Raw genomic sequence first — 23,488 nt, 5'->3', positions numbered from 1 at the left:
ATCTGAAAACCATGAAGCATGCACAGAATGGTCTCATGCCACCTGCAAATGAAAAAGTCAAGTAAAATTCACAGTTGAGAGCAGAAAAACACCAAAAGCTTTGCAAAAGGCTAATTTAATGCATCTGTCATATACAATTGCACAGTCGACTCTAATCCAAAACATCTATTTTTTTTCCTTTTCAGACACAAAAGAGCCAGTTGCCCAAGCTCAGAATTAAACATCTGTTACACAAAACAAAGATATTAACCTCCAAGGTTTTTTGTTTTTCTACACCAATAAAATTCCATCATGCAACAGTCTTCTGTAACAGTTGCTTTCTCCACCACAAAATTGCTGCAGCCAATATCTCAGCATGAACCTCTTCAGTGACTGAGCTTTAAAGGGAGTGGGTGGGCTGTTATTAACAGAGGGATACAGATATTTCTTCTACTAATGCAATATATTTATTAAAAAAAAAGTTTTGCTGCTGTTTCTATTATTGGATATATAGATGAAGTATTTAGGTATGGCAGAATCAGAGTAAAAGAAACAAACTGAACTGGTAGCTTACTTACCATGTCCATCACAGGACTTCTTGTTCATCCTTAGTACATACAAACCAACCATGAATAAAACAGGAAGCAGTCCAAACTATGACTTCTATTCTTTCAAGTCAACCTTCACAGTTTTGAAAAGAAAACCTAAAATCCATACTCAATGGATTTCAGTCAGGCTCTTCAGCAGCAAAAAGAACAATTATTTTCTTACAAGTAGGCCAAATTCTGACCCAAGTGCTACAATGTAACTCCAAAGTGCCTAAATGTCATCTGGAGCAGGAGCCAGGCTATGCAAGCTGCGTCAGTTCTCATTTCACATCTGTGGTTTTTTATTGCCTAGGACGCTGCAGCCAGCCTAAGTGCAATCTCATCTCTAGCAGTCCCCACAGCAGGGAGCTCATGTTTCAAAATCTGGTCTTCCTCTTCCTGGCACTGTTTTGCTGCAGAGCACCTTAACTATTTTAGTCTGGAGACACAGGAACACTGAGTTTCTCTTCCTTCAAAATTTTCCTAGGCACCAAACTAATGAAGTCCAAGTAGTTGTACCGTGTTCTTCAACACCTCAGCTGAGCAAAAATGGCAACCAAAGGCAGTACTGTAACAGCAGCAAATATGAGACTAGCAAATAAGCTCTAAGAGAAGCTGCAACTATCATAAATCAAACTCTGTTTTGAACTTTGTCTTTGTAGTAGGTTGCACATCTGAAATTTTCCTAATTTACGAATATTAGATGTAAAAGACTGTGAAAAAGAAACACACAACTCACACTTGTTTAAACTGTGACATACTATGCCACAAGGAATTTGCTTGCATAAGCAACACCCTAATAAAGAAAGCTTTCCCTGGAGGCTTTAACTAAAATATGCACAGCACCTTAGCTGATATTTCCACTGATTGTAAAGCTGTCCAAACAAATCGAGTTTTACCAGTAAAAAAAATAATATATTCAGCATCTCAGCCTTTCTGGAGTTACATGAACAAAGATTTACACCAAAATGCCAAAGGACACCAGCACTGGTGGTTGTTCTGCAATGTGAGTGTGTTAACTCCTCAACCATACACTGGGGAACAGCATTCCTAAACCTGTTTATCATGGAGTTCAATGTGACTTCTGAGGCCTAATGAGTTACTGTAAATGAAAAGCCAGAAAGTCAGGAATGACCCCAATAAACCATCAAAATTCATCTATACCAGAAACAGCATTTTCTCTTCCAAACAATCAAGGATTAAATCAATTTCAAGCCACATCATTATAATGCTTTTCTGTTAATCATTCTCCTCAAAGAAGTTCACAATTTAGCAGAGATTTTCCCAAAATATATCTGGTGTTTCTAAAATGATGCTTATAAGATATTTCAATAGGCATTATGTTAGCAGGCTCAAATTTTCATATTAACTCTTAAATTAGGGTGATGTAGACACAGACTGAAAAATGAATTTGATCCTAAACATATCTCTACATCTTTTCATACTCATGCCATAGTAGACAACTGCAGAACAAGTACCAATTAGCTCCTCAGAAGCAGAGAAGAATTAATAGTCCCTAAACTAGATGCAGATTTGGAAATCAACACTGAAGGAAAGCAGTTTAACCTAACAGTGAGAAAGGGGAGTGGGATTCTAGGAAATCTGTACTCTAGTCCCAAATTTCTCCTTTCTTTTGAACAAAATATGCTGTAAAATTCCATTGTGAAGTGGTCCAAAATCACCTGATCAAAACCCCCATTCCATTGAATTATACATTTTCAGAATTCAGTCTCCTCTATTTTACATTGACATAACCCCAAAGGAATCCCAGTAAAAGGTGTGCTTCCTTTTTGCATCACAGTAACAAAAAATATGGCCTTAGTATATAACAGGAGTGATTCCTACTGGCTTCAGCTAGCCAGTATTCTAGACTTTATGAGCATCTGCTAACACACATTAGCACAAAGAAAATCTCTCCAGAGAAATGGTGAGGAAACATCTTTTCCTCATCAAAACAAAAGCAAGATGTTTGACCAAAATATGAGCTTTCATCAGGGAAAGTTACAGAACAAGCCTTCATAAAGCCTGTATGTTTTAACAGGACCATTAGATGGTTTTCTCCTCAAATTTTCCTAAGCAAAGCTATCAGAAGGTCAGAATTCAAAGCTAAATTCCCTTAAGAAGAAAAATAAATGTACCAAAATAGTTACAAACACATCCCCTGGATTAAAGGTTATATAAAAAGCCAACAGGTCAGAAATACCTCTCTTCCTGATACCTCTCCACAATGCTATCTAATTAGATTGAATGCCTTTTTATTTCATTCAGTGCAGAGAATTTCTGAACTCCCAGTTTAATCAAGCCTGAGTCCTACTGCTCCTCTGAGGCACCATTTTCTTCAAAGCCATAAACTTCAGCTAAGGTTGTGTTAATTTCATACTCTTTTTCCCCCCCTGCCTTGAATTAATAATAACCAAAATCTAATTGGATCCCAGTGTCTCAAATACTCTTTATTAAAACACTTAATTTCTGATTTCTTTAAATATTCTCCTTTATGCCAAGATCTACCTCATAAGTTACTAAAAAAAAATAATTCATTTGGAATGGATGGACACTGTGAGCATGTTAAAGACAGTTTCAGGCATCCAACCACAAAGAGGTGGTCCTATAAGTAGTTTGAAGAAAGCTGAGTTTTTTTTTTTAAGAATAGAATGCTGGGTATTGTGCAAAATAGCTGCAAATGTAGAATTAGTTAAATTAATTAAGTAGATTTTTCATCCACTTATCATGTCATACTGTAAGGTCTTAGGCTACACAATTCTGAACTCAGGAGAATCCTTCCTCCTTGTGCTGGTCATAGTATAAATAGGCATGCAGGTGAGGCAACCAGGAGGAACTCTGATATATGAAACCCCAAATAAGTTGTGGCTATGGATGCAGATGGCTGTCCACAGACACAGATCCTCTCTAAAATCAACCATAGCAAAGAACCACCATGGCACCATTTTCCACCACACCAGACAAGACGGCCAGACAAGGAGATCCCTTGGTTCTAATGCACTGTGTAATCAGTGATTTGCCCCTCTTAAAAACCTTAAGCCTTTGGCATGCTTGTTTGTTGAGGGGAGAAAGAAGAGTGATTACAAAGCCATTTAGTTTAGATTACTCCTGCAGATGCTATAGCAACAAGATGCCTGATGCAGCTGGAGGAACCACTCCGAGGGTCTGTACATCTCTTGGTCTCTTTTCACACTCAGGGACTGTTATAAACCAGGCAAATCCATCAGGTGCTCCAGCAATACTCTTCTCCAAAGGAGCCCAGGAACCATGCAAAAGTAGACATGATTTGTTCCTTAAAATAAAACAAAGGGACAAATTTTGATTTTAATTGTGACTGCATAACCCCAGTGGTATTAGTAGATTGGAATCTGACCTAAAATAATTAATTGCAATCCCAATAACACTCTTTACATGATAGCTGTGTCTGGCTAAATGAGGGACTGGGCTGTAGATCTGTGTGAAGTCCTACTTGTCAGTGTCACAGACAGGCTCAGATATGAGCTGATTTTAATGCATTGAAAGGGCATCAATGTGTGGATCTAAAGACATTCTTAATGCAGAAGAGAAGAAACCTTGTCAAGGCAAAACAGTACCTGTTTAACTGGAAACCAGAAAAATTCAAACTGGAAAGCATGTGCTATTAATTACCAAGGTGATAACCAACAGAAATGAGCTCTGCTTCTTTGTTTGTGAATGATAAAAACTATCTTGCAAGATAGCAGTCATTTGTGTAATCATGGGGAAAGGAGACTGTAATTCAATTCTATGATCAATAAAAGCCTTAAGAATAATCTGATCAATGTGATTGTACTTGGAAAGTACATCAGGGCTTGGTGATGTTCACTCCCTTCATGTTGCCTCACAGAAACCAGGAAAACAAAGGGCTGATTTGGCATAGCTGAAGCTTGCTCCCACCCTCCTGAAATTTCTACTCCAAATGTTATCCTTTTAATACTGAACTCCAAATGCAGAGAGGACTTCCACTACATGTCCTAAGATTTTTTTTTTTTTTTTTTGTACTCTCATCAATATCACTGTTAGGAGGTATTTTCTTCCATTTCAGGTTAAGTCACTCAATATACACCTCGTATCTCTTGTTTTAAGAACTTTATAGGAATAGAAACAGATTCTGGTGTTTCATTTTAACTTCCTTTTCTTTTCCCCACATCTAATAAACCTCAAGCACAACGCCAAATGAGGAGAATAGGAAGGAACCTGTAGCTCTCCACAAGAGTCAGTAAATACAGACCAAAGGAATATTGCTAGAAGAGACTTCTTGCAGGTAACATGAACTTGTAACACAGGAGATGAAAGAGATATAAGTTGAAGCCTTAAAACTTAACTGTTCCTGCACATTAACACCTTTAAGACCAGCAATTCACTGCTGTGAGTTGAGAGATTTGATTACCACCTATACAAAAAAGCTAAGTGTTAGAATAGTGATGCTAGCTGGTGATGCTGTAGTCATTCCTTCAGAGAGACAGCATGGGGAGCTTGAAAAATAATTAGTCTGATGGACAAAGCTCTACACATCTCACAGTGGCTGCCTGCACCAGGCTGCTAAGTACAGTTTTGTAGATGATGTTAGGGAGGCTGGCCTACAGTCCCTGAGCATAGCTCATTAGGTTCCTCATAGACTTGAGAAAACACTGCACTTCCCAAAGTTGACAGACTAATGACCAATGCACTTGCCCATCTATTCTTTACTGAATTCATGCTGTTAATGCATTGCTCCACCTTTTCCAAGGCAAGGAAGAGCTTGCAGCGTCCACAATCCACTGTGTTGTGAACTATGACAGGACTAAACTAACAGATTACGAAGGTACAGATGCTAGAGGCAATCAGCTGTGTGCAAAAGTTAGACACGACTTCAGGAAGTGTAATCATTCCAAACACTTACCTAAAATTTGGCTACTTTTTGTGCATAAATAATACAAAACTTATCACCCCACATTAGCTGTTATCCTACTATAACTCCTCTCTCTACTAGGAAGAGTCAGTTTCTGTCATCCTGTGCATTCTGAGGGAGGTGCTGTTGAGCAAAATTTTGCAAAGCATGACTAAGGGTGACTGACTCTGTCCTTAAAGCAGCAAACATTTTATTTTATTAAGATTTTGATTTGTGGTGAAATCTAGCAGAACAACTTCATTCATACGACATTTCAGTCCATGGACAAACCATGTATTTGGCTTTATTTCTACCCACTCCAACTCATTTTTTAAGAGTAATGGGAGGAAGAAGTCTTGGTCATAGTGCAGTCAATGGCAATTGTAAGAGCTAGAATTTTATGTCATATATTGCAGTCAGTATAAGAAAACATGAAAACAGCACCTGTCTTCAGAAAGGCATTGGAAGACATCAGGAAGGCCTTCAAAACCTTCAGCATGTCATCATATATTTTAAGATTATATGAGACTGTTATGTTTAGAGGAAACTGCAGGGACTGGAGAAGTTAAAGGGCTTCATAGTAAGAACACTTGATTGTTGTAGAAATTTCTGTCATCAATTTGAGTCTTTCAGCAAAACTCAGGCTTGGCTCTAACATTTAAAACTGGGGGCAGGGGGAAGAAGTGATAACTGTAAAACTAGTTCAATATCCTTTTAAAGCAATATTAAAGTCCATATTTGTGGCAGTTTGGAGTGAATTGTGGACTTTAAGGTATTAGGGAGTGACCTGACAGTCACTGAATTTCAAGATTAAGGAATTCTGTCAGCAGGAGGTGTCAGCAGGAGTGAAATTGAATATATACAGCAGAAAAGAAATTCTGAATCAAAACAAAAATATGCTGCTACTGACAATGAAAACAGCAATATAATTACCAATTATGATGGGGTTTTCATATACTGTACTGTCTGGGGTTTTTTTCTGCTTCTCACATCAGGAAAATTTGTATCAGAAGGTGGATTATAACAGCTCACTGCGTCTCTTAAAGATCAGTCTGAAGAGAAAAACATGGAATAAAATAGCAAAACAGAAGCTGCACTTCTCTAATAGCTTTAAGTCAAAGAAGTGCTTAAATGGAACTTTCTTTAAACTACAAGATCACTCCCTTCTCTAAGTGAAGCAAATTAGATCCAGAATATAAGAGACCTTTTCACCAACTTTTATTGCAACATTAACAGTTCTTAATACCACAGCAGTATCCTTAAACTGCAGCCAAGATTCTATCTATAGAGCTGGGAGCTGTAGTGTAGCTTTAAAAAGCATTAAGATCTAGATTTTCTAGTGCTCTTCTCTCTGTGTTAGTGCAGGAGGGTTCACAAACACTCAGCATTCACCACTTCTCTCTGTGACATCTCTGGATGGACTTTCAATAAAGCTCATGTCAATGTTGAGACTGATTGAAAAGCTCTTCATTCTTGTTGGTCCTCAAATATAAGACCAAGTGTTTCTAAATAAATCTAGCCTTCATCTACAGAATGAAGTAACACAATCGTGAAATAGATGCATTCATGCAATTTTGTTATCTTAAAAGAAAGGAAAAACATCAAGCAAGATAAGAAGAGTTCATGTTTCACATATTCAATAAACATTCCATATTTTATTTTAATTATGTGGAATCCAAAGATATTTTAATTAAAGAGAAGGTGGATACCATAGGCCAGAAGTGGAAAGCAAAAAGCCTTAAGCAGTTCTTTCAAGGACTTCACAATGTCTGACAATTTCAATCTATTAGCTATCTTTCTACCCACAGAGATCACGATTATCCAGTAAACTTGCCCTTTCAATTCACTCAAAGCTTCAATCTATTCCATCTGTGCTCTCTGAACCTTTCATTTCCAATAGGTTCAGGCTAATTCAGAGCAGCCAGGGAGGCTGACAAGCTCTACCTTTTTTTCATGTCCTAAGGGCTGCATGCTGACATCTTGAAAAGAATTTGGAAATAAATATCATACCACTTCTTTCACACAACAAAATCATTTATTTACATTCCATTAAGGAAGCACACAGGTATAATTAGGAACTGGTCCATGACTCAAAGAGACATTTGCCCCCATGCTGGTCTAACCATTCCCCTGTATTAAAATAAAATGCTCCTGCAAACTTACAGACTTTGACCTAAAAGCTGGATGCCTTAGGAATCAAGATGGGTGTAAATGAAAAACAAAACAGTTGTAGCTCTGATGCCGATTGTGAGAGTCCTTGCATCCTTGCAGCTTGATACACACAAACTAATAGCAGTGGTACTTGTGACAGATTTACAGTTCCCAGATGGCATTTGTCTGCCAGTGTGTGCATTCTGGCAGTGGAAGAGAAAAGGAAGGTGGGAAACAGGAAGCCTCCATGAGATATGATGAGCCATTAAGACTTACCAATTGAGTCACAGCACTAGTGCACAAGGAAAGAGGAGAAAAAAGTGACTAAGAACTAGGAACTGCCTGGCTGATAGGCAGATGTGAAAGATCTCATACAATAGTAGTCTGTAATGCTTAGTACAGAACTGAAAGCCAAAGAGAAAATGCTAGGCTGGCCTCAATCCATGATTATGAAAAGGGGATGCTCAGCTTTTTTGGAAACAGTTGTGACAGCTATTGGTAATGGCTGAAACTGACCACAGCTATGTGCCTGGGGCAAGGAAATAAAATCCAAGTTTCTTCCTAGAAACTTGTGTCCTGCATCTTCCTCACCATACTGCAGCCTTGTAGAAGGAATGGGATGTAACTTTGGTAAGGCTTATCAGCAGAAAATGGCAATTAGAAGTACAGCAGGTGATTACTGATGAACTGTTTTCTATTTTGACTGGTTTCTGTGCCATTCCATAAGCTTGAACAACATCTGATTTCCATAATCATGGTTTTTTTCTACAAGGGAACAAGAATAAAAAGGCCTGGGAGCAGATTACTGGAAGTAGGGTTTGATATTACAAAAAGAGATTGTAACTGCTGGCTACAGAGGCACACACAGAGCCCAGTTTCACCTCAGAGTGGCCTCAGGGTGAGATTATTCACAATCTCATATCTGTTGGAAAGCTTTTCTGTTTGGTGGGTTGGTTTTCCATTAGATCAAGGAGCTGAACCACCTCAACCGCAGTACTGTTGGAGTTGGGGTCTGCAAAAAGAACTCCTAACATGTATAAATCTGAGAAAAGATCAGTTTTCAGGTGGACCCATCAGCTCCCTGTATGGGTCATTTCTCAACTACATAATTGCCAATGCCACGCAAGAAGGAGAGACTGCAGCAGCCCCAGCTGAGGCTGACTTGCCCTGCTGAGGAGCCATACCACTCATGCTCATTTTCAGATCAGATTCAGCCTAGTAAACAATGATTACAGATTTTCTTCTAACTGCTTGCAGTCTAGAATTAAGTGAACAAAAATTCAACACCTAAGATACAGGAAAGCACCACTGCTCAAATACTGTGCTAACACTACACTTGTAAGATACCTTTTTTTTTTTTCTAATTTCCAGAAAAGATCTGTCAAAACCATTTTCTACAGCCAAATTACAAAAATTCTGCACATTTCTGGTGTCAAGTTAGACCTTGGCTCCAAAAGACTTATTGTTCCTTGCTGTGTTTTCACAGCACTTATCGCAGTTTTCACTGCAATATAAAATACTATGTCATTTCATTATTTCTTTCTCTAAGTTGCATGGTATCTCTAGTACCACACAATGCATCATTTCTCTGTTACCAGCACGTTTGATGACTACTTGTCTAGGGCAGAAGGCAAGTTCTATTGCAAGAGCTGTGCAATCTACTTCAACTGAGAATGAAAACAAAAAAAAAAATTTCCAACCTCACCTTTTGTAGGCAGGTCAAGGAAGGACACCGAGAGAATTTGCAAAGGGTGAGAGCTTCCCTTGTACAAAGGAAAGAATGCTGAGAAAAACCTTTACTACTGGAAAAAGAGGTGAGAATTAAGAAGCTCACACAAATGAAAACATATTTTACTGCAAAAACAAAAGGAATTACTTTCAACCACTGAATATAAAGTAACTGAGCATCAGTTATTTTCCTCTTCCTTTCAGGTAGGTGAAATAAAGTATAAAGTGTTTCACATGAGATTATTATGAAAACAAGCAAAAATCTGTCTTGGCTGTTTGTGACTTGAATGCATCATAGGTAAAATTAAGATTTATTTATTCCATGAAAAATTGCAGCACTGAAATATTTGTTTTGGTCTGACACTAAACAGTGTCCCACTGATTTAGAAATTCCAGAGTATTTCACCTGTTCTGCTGAACAGAGCAAAGCTTCTTTCCCAGCTTTCCAGTATTAGGCTGCATGGTGGATGCCAAATTTCCCATTCCCCTGTTTAAGCTTAGTTCTTTAGCCAGAATACATAATGCAAGAAGCAATTACAGTCATTTTGGGAACCACCTCAGAAAAAAACCCTCTGACCTCTGACCATTCCATGTAGAAGGAAGTGTCCTCTTAGGATTTAATTACTGTGAGGGCAATTTTGCAGTTTGGTAGGATACCAGTTTTGCAGGTTAAGGTCAAACATATGTGTAACTTGCCTATGGGCTACAGTACAGGCATGTGTGAGGGATTCTGAGGACATTAGACCTCCCAGGATTGTTCTGGTGATGGGCATTGTCTGTGCAGTTATTATCTGCCTGAAGCAGGCCACAGAGCACAGGAAGCAGATAATCTGATTTTCAGTGTTATGCATTCTTCACTATCCCATTCTTTATTACCAGTTTGTACTCTGCAAAGTAGTAGCACAGAACAGAATACAGAGTTTGATCTTTATTTCTTCTTTTTTTGTCTTCCAACTTTCACAAATTTCTTCTTGCTTGCCCTCAATTTCCTGGGCTCCCAGCCTAGGTTTCCAATTATTTCTGGTATCTCCTACAGGTCAAAAATACAAGTTCAATGCCATCTCAAAATCTAAGATTACGTAGTCTGTTTTCCTGCAAGATCCCTTCTGTTCATTTCAGCACTAAAAGCAAGACTTGGACTTGCAATGGGAAGAAAAACAGAAGTGGCATTGACCTATATTTAAGCAGGCAAGAGAAAGTGCAAGAACTATGGAGGAATTCACTTACTGATTGTCTGAGAGAGACATCGATTCAGTCATTGGAGAAGAAAATGAAGAGGTTCCAGAAAACAGCATTTGTAAAGGACCAGAAGGATTTAGACCAGGACAAATACAATATATCAGCTATTCCTAAGACAGATGTCAAAGAAGCATAAAATATAACTGAAACTGCTATAATAATTCCATAGGTTCCAGATGAGATTTTGATAGCACCTGTCTGACAGAAGAAGATAGAACAAGTGTGAGAATGTGTAGTTTCTCTGACAAATTGACCAAACTGACAGAAAACCTCTGCAGCAAGTCAAAGACCATATTTAAGAGGCTGAGGGAATGGTACAGTGTCACCACAGATAGGAAGTCTAGAATGGCTACTGTTCTCAAGTTGAAAACAGAAATGAGAGTGCACTTACTAGGAAAAAAAAAATGTTGGGCTTTAGCTCTGTACAGAATGAACTTAAACACTAGAGAAGTCCTGTTACACCAAACAACATCCTGCAATGCTCTCTTTGCATTTGGGGGGCAATTTTTCTTGATTATCACTGCCTCCCAAAATCTTTCCAGATAGAAGTTGTAGGACATAAATATTTAAGGTTTGACAGAACTTGAAAGATTACTCTATGGCCTACTGCAACAGCTAAAATTGTCCAAGCTCTGTGAATGCTTCCCCCTGCACCTAAAGGCAGTTACTATCAGGATGTCTCTGAGAGGGATCTCCACTTTTGGATTCCCTATTCCTGATTTAGACTGTCAAAGCCCAGATTTGTTAGCACTGCAAATATGCTGCCAAGTTCATCATTCTTCCCAAAGCTGCTGAAAAGGGTAGAGTTGAAAAGAGTCTCTTCACGAACCATCCTTTATATGATTACTGATGCAATCTGATAATTTGTTGAGAACCTATAATGCATACAAAGACATTCTGAACATCAAGACTACAAATACTGTAACAAAGGTCTGCTATATTTAGTATTCTCCTCTTACAAGCATTTCTCTTTTTTCAGGGTCTGTTCCAAACCACATGCATAATTCTGATAGGAATAGCAGAAAGGATGAAAGGAGCATATGACTGCATATAAATAGAAAGAAAACAAACAAATAAATGCTTCAACAGTGATTATTGTACTATTACTCTGATCTATTGCAACTCAGATAAAGAGTCTAAATAAAAAGGCAAGAAAAGACACAGATGATGCTGATATAGGTACTTTAAACCACTGTAGCAGAAACAGCAGGGAACATTTACAGCAATATCCAAAGTTACACAGGACAAAGGGGGGGAAAGGTAGCAGCAGCAAACATCTGTGTAAGGATCACAGATTTTAAGTATTTACCTTAGTTAGCATTTCAAGCATTAACAAAAGCAAACAGAAAGGAGCACTGAGATACCACTTACATTATCAACCTGCTGGATAACATTTGGAAAATACCATTTTACTTCTCGAGGGAATTCATAGTGATATTTACTTTCTATCCTTTCTAACCTAAAATTGAACCCATTAAATCAGTCTGAATGCTGGACCTCGAGAAGCTGGAAGACTTCAAAAGACAACAAGTCCAAAGAAATCTACATGGATGCAAAGATGAGAACACAAAGAGAACCTGCACTTGGATGTAGTATTGCTAAGATGGTCCACGAGCTTTCAACCAAACTAGCCAGAAAAATGTAAGCAAACCTGCAAAGACTGAAGATTGACATAATCTGAAAACTTTGTATGTACAGATCTGCCGTTGACCATTTGTTTAATGATGATGGAACCATCTGTTTCTTCAACTGCAATGAAGGAATCTTGTCAGTTTTCTCACAAATGGCACCCCCATGTGCGTATTCCCCAGGTTAAGAATGTTAATTGTCTTTATTGCACACAAAAGGTTCCAAAGCCAATGACTGCTGTGGATGGTTCTTTTATATGAAGGCTGAAAAACTGCCTTCACTCAAAATGCCACAGGAGCCTGGAAGACTGTTTTTCTTGGGGACCTCAGCAACAGTTTTTCTGAAGTGATTGGACAGCTAGAAAGAAAGGTTCAACTGTCTTGTACTGGTTCCCTACACAGATATACACACTTGTACTAGTAATGTATAGGGCATAGATAAGACAAAAAGAAACTCATGCTTCAGATGGAAACCTTCCTCTTGGCTGGAGCACACACTCCATGTAATTCAGAAGAAAAGAACTTCAGGTGTACAGAACAGGATTCTGTCTGAATCTCTGTGTGTTCTTATTTAGTAAGCTCAGAAGTTCAGAAGAATCCATGTATTTTGACTGTTCCAATTTTCATGTCCCATCATAACAGAAGAGACTAGTCAACAGTTTCTTCCACCAGCTGACCTCATCACCACCACTGCTCACTATATTTGCAATGTACTAGCATGAAGGAGCTTAAAATAAACCTCAAAGACTTGACAGGGCAGAGAAGGAATGAAATATTTCTAAGATCTGTACCATCTGCCAAAAACCCCCACATTTTTTCATTGCAAGTGGTTTGTTGTATTATTAACACAGGTATTCAAAATCTGGTGGGTATCTTCAGTAGTTTATTAACATGGATTATAGCAGAAAGAAATATAAAACCATCATTATGACATCTTTCTATAAGAAACTTTTTATGTTGCCTTTATCATGTTGCTGTTTGAAAAGGTTTAGGTAGCTCATTAATTGTAACATCATGGGATGAGATCTACTTAAGCTCTTAGAATTTTTTAATCACACAGATGCTTTCATGATATCTTTATTTATTTTTTCCCCTTACACAATTCTTCTCTATTCTTACTGACCTCTGAGTTGCTAATATTCTCCAGTGATCAGGACAATCAGAATGACACTTTCCAATTTCTAACTAAGCCACTACTAATTAATTATTTTAATGTGGTAAATTGTACATTCTCATCTGAGAATAGGCACAGGTATTGTATAAGCAGCAAGTAAACCAGGTCCTGCTCTGAACAACTTGTATTCTGAGTAGATAAGACAGTTTAAAGGGGAAAGGGAAAATACAGAACTGATTTTCCAAAGGTTACTGAAAGCCAGTGGGTACTCTGACTCCTAAATCACCATCTTGAACCACCACATTCCTCATCTTTCATAAAGAAGGAAACACCAAGAAAGTAAAAGGATTGCATTTCTGTGAAAGGATAATAATAGCCAACTAAAAAAGGGGACAAAAAATAATGCTTTAAAAGGTCATATAAAAAATAAACTAGTACTGTTAGAAGACCATTCCAAGCCATCAATCTTTTTCCTATTTTAAAGTCTATCAAAGAGAGATATTTCTGCCCCCACAAAATAATCAAACAGTATGCAATCCTCAATTTTGTTGGAGAAGCCAATGTTTATGGATAGTTTTTCTGCAGAGATTTTGTTTATTTGTAAAAAAAACAGAGCATGCTGTCAGGGCTGTAGTACAGGCTGGCTCAGTGGAAACCCATTAAAACCACTTTACTGGGCAGATGGTGTCAAAGAGTCAGAAGTATATAACAGAATCCTACTGTGCACAAGTGTTCAGTATGCAAGAAATCATCTCTTATCAGACAACTGCTGCAGGGGACACAGTCAACCACAAAGGAAAGAGCAGAGCACAGCTAAAGTCTTGATAGCCTTACACCTCTTTGCCCAATAATATGGAAAAGGATATGGAGTAAAAGAACCTTAACAGATAAACCCTGCATAAACAAGGGAAGATCTATGGAGAGCATCATATCGAGCTTTAAAAAGCAATACATTGCTTTTACTGTTATTCACTGAGAGTGTAACTACTCTTTATCATTAAAAAGAATACCACAACTCAGAAAGACTAGAGATTTGAAAAGTGCCCACTCAAATTTGGATCACCCTCTTTTCACACCCTGCAGGAGTGCTGAGCAGTTGGCATTTCCGCAGGATTTCTGAGAATGGGTACAAATAAACCTAGAGACATCTGGAAATAGTGGCCTTGCCACTACAGTCTAAAAGATGACAAATTTCAATTAGTTGTATACTGGATGTTCACTAGCGCAACACTCCTTTCTCATATATTACTTTTCCATTCTCTTCTACAGAAGGTAGACCAAGATTTTCTAGTGTTTTCATATGAGCCTAATTCTGTTGGCAAGCTTAATACCTAACAAAGCACCCAACTCTGACTTAAACAGGCCCTATGATCTGAGTTAAACAGATCCTAAACAGAACAGACACTGGGTAAATTAGTGTAAATGGGACAGATTAGTGAAAACTAAAAGTATCCATGGTATGCTGCTCACAGGGTAACAATGTATGGTAGTGAACTTCCAGAGTCTTCCTCCACTGGGCAGGATCAGGATTGCCCAATTCTGCCCCAAGTCCCATATTGCTGACCACATTAAGATATCCTTCTTCAGCTCAAGAGCTACAGACTTGTGAACCTGCACAAAGTGGATCCCATTTTTATTTCTCAAAATGTACTAAAGATGACAGGAGGGTCACTGCTGATACTTTGTGGGTTTACACATTTGTTACACTAGGAAGTTTTGTCAGAGTTTAACAGTTCATTCAACAGTAGCTCAAAACATAATTCACTGCAACACTGAAACATCCTTCATGCCAGGAAAACCTGATAATACACCTCACATTGCTCACAGCAATGCAGGAAGTTAAATGAAGGAGCTTGCCATGCATAGACAAGAAAACCAGTCACCCAATCTGTACTGCAAACTTAGAATTAACCAAATGAGACTGATTACATTAAGACAGAAATGCTGTGGTGGGTTTCTACTCAATCTGTGGAAAATTTTCCTAGGCATCAGCCTAAAACTGCCACAATGGCAAAACTCTGAAGTACAGTTACAGATATTCCAATGGTAGCACATGAAAATCACCACTGTTTTCTTTTCCTGAAGACAAATAGAATGATTCACTGTGGCTCAGTGGAAAATGGAGGAAATTATTATGTGCTAATCTAGAACCTTGGATAAATGAGCAGATTGAAGGCTAAGTGGAATTATTTGCTCCATTGTATTATGGATTGGATTAATATTCAGACAATATTGGCCAGTTATCTCTGATGACTTTGGATTCCTCATCTCATACAATGAATTTACACAGTGTATATTGAAGACATAAAAAGTACACTTTTTAAATATATAAATAAAAAGCAAGTAAGTTGATGTTGAGGGACCACAACATTCAAGGTTCTGAGATTGCTCAGGATTGAACAAGACTAAACTCTCTGACTTGGAGGACTTTTTTTAGCACGCATCTGTGTAAATATCTGGACATCTGCTTTGCTCCTCAGCAAGAGGTCTGCAGATTAACTGCTCAACAGTCTGCCTACCTTGAAAGCAAATAGATCAAAAGACATACTGTAGAACATCCTGGTTCAGCTGGAGAGGACATTTCTCCTGTTGCTCCTTGGTCTATCCTGTAAAGTTGTATAAGCCAAGAATAATGTGTGTTGACATCTTTCCATACTTCTGCTTGGCATGAGTATTATTATTATTATCCCTGCTACTGTTTTCTGCATAAATAGCTTACTTTGTGTATATAAATATATATATATTTATATCATATATACATATGATTTGTATTATTCAATATTCTTCTCCCTTCTCATGGTCTATATGGTCACTTTTACATGTGGCTTTACTTTGCTTGCTCTAACTGCAAACTAATGAGGCCCACTGTCTTCCACCAAGGAGAAGAAGACCTATGAAGATTAAAAGACACCATGAGCAGAAAAGCAAAGGTGCATAAAATGGTATTGAATAAATCAAAGCTGGAAAACGGTTACTAAACATTAGCAGAGCAAATTACTGAAACACTTTCTTATCCAAATGTTTTTACACAGCATTGTCACAAAAATCCTTATTCACAAATAAATCTCCAAATAGCGAAACAAAACAAAACAATTAAAAGTAGCTCTAAAAACAGAGCTAGGTGGGCATGTGAGAAGGTGAAGTGACTATAGGAAGAGGGAACAGGTCTTCAGTTTTGTAAGTTTGGGGAAATGTGGCATTTGAACAGATACATCTGCTACCAATCATTTCTGCATGTACAAGAAACAAAAATATGTCCATTTTTCTGAGCAACTTTCAGGGAGAATGTTGTCTGCAACACAGAAAACTCCTTCCAGAAACCTTTCTAATTAAAAGGAAAAGAAAGAAAAAAAGAAAGAAAGAAAAAAAGAAAGAAAGAAAAAAGAAAGAAAGAAAAAAAGAAAGAAAGAAAAAAGAAAGAAAGAAAAAAAGAAGAGAAAGAAAAAAGAAAGAAAGAAAAAAAGAAGAGAAAGAAAAAAGAAAGAAAGAAAAAAAGAAAGAAAGAAAAAAAGAAAGAAACAAAAAATAAACAAAGAAAAAAGAAAGAAAGAAAAAATAAAGAAAGAAAAAAGAAAGAAAGAAAAAAGAAAGAAATAAAAAAGAAAGAAAGAAAAAAGAAAGAAAGAAAAAAGAAAGAAAGAAAAAAGAAAGAAAAAAGAAAGAAAGAAAAAAGAAAGAAAGAAAAAAGAAAGAAAGAAAAAAGAAAGAAAGAAAAAAGAAAGTAAGAAAAAAAGAAAGAAAGAAAAAAAGAAAGAAAGAAAAAAAGAAAGAAAGAAAAAAAGAAAGAAAGAAAAAAAGAAAGAAAGAAAAAGAAAGAAAGAGAGAAAGAAAGAAAGGGAGAAAGAAAGAAAGGGAGAAAGAAAGGGAGAAAGAAAGGGAGAAAGAAAGGGAGAAAGAAAGGGAGAAAGAAAGGGAGAAAGAAAGGGAGAAAGAAAGGAAGAAAGAAAGGAAGAAAGAAAGGAAGAAAGAAAGGAAGAAAGAAAGGAAGGAAAGAAAGGAAGGAAAGAAAGAAAACAACTAAATCCAAACCAAGAGTGAGGGTGTAAGAACAAACAAACATCCTCTGTGAGTACAGCAGAAGCCTTTTAGGAAGTTAATTGACCCTACAGTGCAGATGCCATTAAGTGACTGGCAGACTACTCCTACACTGCTTCACTGAACCATTACTCAATGTTGATTTAAGTGAACCTATGCTACAGTGGATTAGAAACACTTACACCCTCAGTGATTGTGTCTGAAGTACTGAGAATGCCAAACAGTTCAGAGAAAAAATTTACATCACTAGTTAGACTCACTACAGTGTTTTTTCTCAATCTGTGGTACAAGAGCCATCTAACTTTTTGAAAGAAATCCAGACCAGATCATCTTACACAGTATTGTCACAAAGGTCTTTGCTTACAACCAAACACAAATTGGGATGCACTCTGAAAGCATCCTTGTTACTTCTATTTCCTCCCTTTGTTTTTTTTCTAGTTTTCATGAATAACGTTTCTGGCACTGGTTTCACAAAACTGCTCAGATGTTCTATGAATCACCACTGGTGTGTGGGCCACAGGCTGAAAAACACCTCTTCAGAAAACTCTGAATTAAAGTTTACTAGAGGCAATGAAACCCCATATACCAACTGAGCTCTGGATCACACTCGCTGTGGATCAGCAGAAGAATATATTTTATATCACAAAGCTGTAAGTTATGTTAGCCTCTGGGTCAAGTTTAAGTGACTCCACTGAAGTAGAAAGTGGAAGCTTGCCTAGATACTACATAGACTACATCCTCTTTGGGGGACTTTCGATCCATTAACTCTCTGGGGCCACCATCTAACACCTTACTCTGGAATTAAGTCCATTCAATAAAAGAAGAAATCAGGGACATGAAGAAGTCAATTCTCATTCTACAGTTAATTTTCCCCCTGTGGAGGAGGGTGAAGTAGCCTAACATCCTCAAATATGTACTTTGAATCTGTTCGTAATAATTAGTGCTATCTAAATGTCTCTGAACTATTTAAAATCCACTTCATTTTGAACTGCCATTAATAATGCATCAGGTAATATTACAAAGACTAGTGAAAAATCAAGTAATTTAATGTAACACTTTCTAAAACAAACCTGCAATGAATCTCAGCTGCCTCTTCAGCTTCTCTGCAATCAATCTGTCTGCAGTCATGTTTATGTATCCTTGGACCCGTGATAGACTGCCACTAGATTTGGCATCTGCAACAACCTCAGGAACTTCATTTAATGTGAATGCAGCATGAAAAATCAGATTATCTTTTGATTCTCTCTTTTATTAAATAAAACTGATCTTTATTGAATAAAACCACTTTTATTAATATCTAAAATATTGGTTGGTCTCACCAAGCCTGCCAGTCCTTATGGAACTAATAAAAGAAAAGACAGAAGTAAAAGATGAGAACATTACAGGGAAGTATTAGAAACCAAATCACATTAAGCCAGTACTGCAGCTGACAAATAAAACACGGGTATAGCTATAGAATTTTTAAATTTAGTTCTGAATTTATTATTTTTACTGAAATCAGAATGAGACTTGTCCCAGAAGTACACTGTGGCAAGAAGCACAATGAGAGGAAAAAAAAAAAAGTGTAAATTAGTTTCCCCTTCCCTTATATAATGCCTCAAACAACTCTAAGTTCAATACAGCTGGGATGAAGTACAAAAACCTGGGGTGTGTGGGAACAGCTTGAACCTTAAGCTAGAAAGATTTCCTTTATTTTTTTGTCTTTTAAGAAAACATGTTGGGTTTCTGCACACAGGCAAAGCTTACATGGATAACTCTTACTGACCACACCTGTCATTTATGCTCAGCTAAGTAGTGCTCAATGAAATCAGCATGTAGTCGTGTATTTATACACATCAATTACACAGACAGAGCAACAGGTACCTATGATGAGTCTGTCCACAAGTAACATCAGCACTGTTACTTTGAGCAAATGATTTGTCCCTCATGCCTATCAACATGAACTGAAATTCAGACCTCAGCTCCTAATGTCTAATCATCACCAAGGAGGGAAAACAAAAAAAGACCATGTATCTTAAATCAGATAAAATTATCTTCAATGTTAATCCCACATGCAGCACTATTTTCCTTTACTAATACACTAGCTGTGTTCCAGAGTAATGAACTCCAAAGTCAGTAGTGCTGAAACACAGCTGGTTGCACCCCTCAGCTTTTCATTTTCCATGTTTCTGCTTATATCAAGTGCATGGTGTACTTCAATGCACATAAAGATGTTCAGAAATGACCCACAGCCTGCTGGATGATGGACCACAACTAACAAGCTTGTCTGTGTAGTTCTTTGTATGCCACTACCCCCACTGAAGCCACTGGATGCACAAGTGAGATTAAAGTGAAGGAAAATGGCTTCCTATACAACTACAGTTCACAAAGATATAATTGCCTGAAATCATCATTCAGCAATGTGGACAGAATGACAAATTCTGATCATGGAATCAGAATCATGTAGACAAAGTCAAATAATTGAGTTTGTCCAAATGAAAAAAAAATTCACAATATAAGATTCAATGGAAATCATGAGGGTTCAAAGAACACAGTAACATGGACAATTTCAAAGGAAACAGGCAACTCAAATCCAAATATCCAGATACTTCTCTCCTGTATAGCAGTGAAAACCAAATATTTGAGTGTTTGGTTTCTGGGAGATATCCACACAGAGAGTTTCCTATAACAGAAGATTGGCATCACTGCAAATGTACCATTCACATCTCTAGCCTATGGGGAACACACGTAGGGGTACATAAGGTACTCCTGCCTCACACAGTTGCCAAGCCTCAACATTATTAGAAACTGAGAGAAAAAGAAAATCAAAACATCAGCTCTGTGGCCTGAGATCTCATTACAAAGTGACTTGCAGAAAGACTTCAGCCCAGGATGACAGAGAAGAACAAGGAACTCTCAGCAGAAAGTAGAGAAAAAAACAGTCACTAAAATATTCACTTGTTTTGTTACTGTCTGCTTAGACCTGAACTCAATTAAATCAAGGTTTTTAATTTGACGACAAACATAATGTAAAATCTTCAATCTTAATTCTCACAATATACACACTAAATTTGTTTAGTGTCTTACAGGAGATGCTCAGTTCATTAAAGATTCAGGCCAAGCATAGAACCTGGTGTTCAATGAAAGCATTAAAGTTTTAACTCTGCTCCAATGAAGGGTTATCCCCTTAACAAAGGCGAAAAATATCCACATTACTGGGGCTGTTGTATTAGTCTGGTTTTTTTCCATTAATATCAACTGGACTGGACTGGATTTCTGAAGAATATTTTACTCAGTTGAAACAGAAAAATGTCCAATTGACTAAGGGTTGCCTCCCTAGGACTGACTCCAGAAAACTCCTAGCTGAAGACAAAACTGTGAAATGCAACTACCTCCATAACTACAGTTACATAGCCTTATAATCTCTGCCCTTTGTCTACATATATATGTACACACAGATATATATAATTAGATTAACAATACATACGGATTCTATCATCAGTGACAAATTGTTCTGATAGGAACATGAAACTTATTATTGAAAACAACCTTTGATTTCTCAGGCTGGAGTGATTTTCTGCATTTACAAGATAAAAGCAAAGCAAAACTGCAGTGCTATTCTCAAGAATTCAACATTATTACCGGAAAGATTTGGAAACTGTGCAGTAAAAAGGTGCGTTGCCATGGTTCTGAGTAATCAGCAACAGACCTATACACAATAGACAGCTGATTGCTGTTGCATGTTAAAAGATTTTTTTATCTCTTTAGGAAAACTTTGTCATCGTGTCATAAATGAGAGTTTTTCTATCAGTAACAGAAAGGCATCAAAGAAACATTCCCTGTAGTAGTAATGAAGCCTGGTTTTCATCTTCTTATGGGGTGGAAGTGGAATCAGCCTTTTATATTGTCAACTTTACACTGTAGATCTCTGGAACACTCTGGTCTTTTCAGAGTGCACTAAGGCTCAGAAGTACAGATAAAGTCTGTAACCAGGTATGGAAATAGACAATTACGTTCAAGATAGAGATCTGTATTACTAACCCTGCTGTCCCACCAATCAGGTAGTAGTATACCGGATATCTGAAGTGCAAAATAAATAGCACAGATGATACCAGTAATTCTAATGGGATCTTGTGTATCTGGTTTCAAGACATACCAGATCTACTCAGACCTCACAACCACAATACACAGAAAATCTCATCAGTTTTTATAGCATTGCTTTTCCACCTAAGAGGCCTCTTTTCCAAGTCTGATTTTTCTGCCCATGTTTATCTTTCAAAGGAGATGTAAGTAACATTTAAGAATAAAATCAAATATGAATGTTATAATTGCTGAGCTGGCAATAAAGCAAACACTGTGGTCTGCAGGACTGAAATGCCACTCATACTCCAGTGTCGGAATAAGCTGCAATCTCAGTCAAACACTATGTTAATGCAATGTTAAGGCTGCAAACTGAAACACCCCAAAAAGAAATGGAGATGAAAAAGTTAATTTTCTTGCTGCATTGCTAGCCTATCTAAAGTACTGATATTGCTTATAATAAAATACAGAATTTACAACCTATCTGGGAAATCAAGAGCTACTGGTGTGCACTATGAATGAAGCAATCTTTTCAAAAGAATCAGACTTTCAATCCCTGCTGCTAATGCATTTCAAATTGCAACTTTAAAACTATACTTATGTAGGCACTGCATTCAGGTAATATTTGTGGAGGCTTATAATTTTGTTCCTTTATTTCTTAACCTGTTCTAAAGGAAGAAATAAAGGAGGATAGGTGAATTTGATACAGGGAACCACCACAGAAATACACAGCTGTGTATTTTGCCTTTTGTCAGTAAGTTTGGTTCTGGATACAAAGTAATTAGTAAAAATAATTCACTTAAGAAGAAAAAGTGTTGATGTCTATAATAATTTTTAAAACAGTGATGTTTATAAGCAGAACTCTTTATGTTTGCAAAATCATAGATTAAATGCATATGCTATTATTCCTCTTTGAAGACTTGCCACGTGTGAACTTTAATTTTGTTTTCCTGCCAAAATACAGCTGTTGATGCACAATGTCTTCTCAGTAGAAATATTTCTTTCTCCTAATTTATATTCCACAGGAATGCTTTGAACCATCTAAAGAAAGTCTTGCAAAAAAAAAAAAAAATGCATTCACCCCTTGGCTGAGTCCATCGATGAAAACTTTAAGTTCAAATGAGGATTTAAATGTGTGCATTGTCTCTGTGATGGTTTTCTGATTCTCACTGTAAATACACTCGATGGCAACAAGACGGTATCACTGAGTCATCTGAAGTCATGATGTCAGGACATTCAAACTCTCTTCGGCATGCAGAATAGCAGACGCCTAGAATTCAGACTCTCATAAAAGCTCTTCAGCATTTCAGCAAGCACTTATTTCTCTGGTCCGGTAAAACATTGCCAGCCATTCTGAGAGACTGGATTTTTAATTTGAAAAAATTGCCCAGAAGATGACAGTGGGGCAGCTAACTCAAATAGCTTGCAGCTCTTAAGATTTCAAATCTCCAGACAACAAACCCTTTGCAATCCAAAGCTTACTTACTAGCTAAGCTCATCACCAGCACCTACTACCTGATCAAAAGTATAATAGACAGTTAACAAATGCATCAGTAAATGCGCAGACTGTTTCTCAGAGTCAGCCACGGAATAATCCTGCCACTCAGGATTTCCCATCACGATACGTTGGGTTTTGGCTAGCACATGACTCCCCCCAAGCCTTTTAGTCATGAATTGTGGGTATCAACATTCAAAGCATTACAGACGGAGGGGACAGAAGCTGTGTGTGCAAAACAAACAAGAAACGAGATGCAGTGAAACAGTCAGAAGAGGCTGAGACTTACCTTTGGAAAAAACTGCTGCCAGGCTCAAGAGGAGAGGTGACAACAGATGCCCCATATTGCTAATCCCAGAAGCGCACATCCTAGGGTTTGTGGAGAAGTTAGGGCTCAGTTTCACACACTTCCTTGTCAAAATAAAAATCGGTCAACTGGAGAGGCTGCATTTTCAGAAAAGGTCATCTGGAGAGCGCAAAAGGCATTTCCTTTCGAGAGAGGACTTACTTTAGCTTTGACCCTCCCCTTTCCTCCCTCCTGTCTTCAAAACAGATGATGCTGTGAAAGAAAACCCCTCTCCTCTC

General features: G+C 37.5%; 1 protein-coding gene across 1 annotated transcript in view; it reads right to left on the bottom strand.

The window, feature by feature from the left end:
* LOC128975706 (transmembrane protein 132D-like) overlaps positions 1-23,271 on the bottom strand; it is a 259,696-nt gene extending 236,425 nt beyond the window's left edge. Inside the window, exon 1 of the mRNA XM_054392723.1 lies at positions 23,193-23,271. Within this exon, the coding sequence (XP_054248698.1) occupies positions 23,193-23,271 (79 nt within the window). The remainder of the gene's footprint in view (positions 1-23,192) is intronic.
* Between the last annotated feature and the right edge of the window lie 217 nt (positions 23,272-23,488).

This window comes from Indicator indicator, chromosome 26 (genome assembly GCF_027791375.1).
Source record: "Indicator indicator isolate 239-I01 chromosome 26, UM_Iind_1.1, whole genome shotgun sequence".
Taxonomy (NCBI): domain Eukaryota; kingdom Metazoa; phylum Chordata; class Aves; order Piciformes; family Indicatoridae; genus Indicator; species Indicator indicator.
The sequence above is the reverse complement of the archived record's forward strand: the minus strand, read 5'-3'. Positions and strand labels throughout refer to the sequence as shown.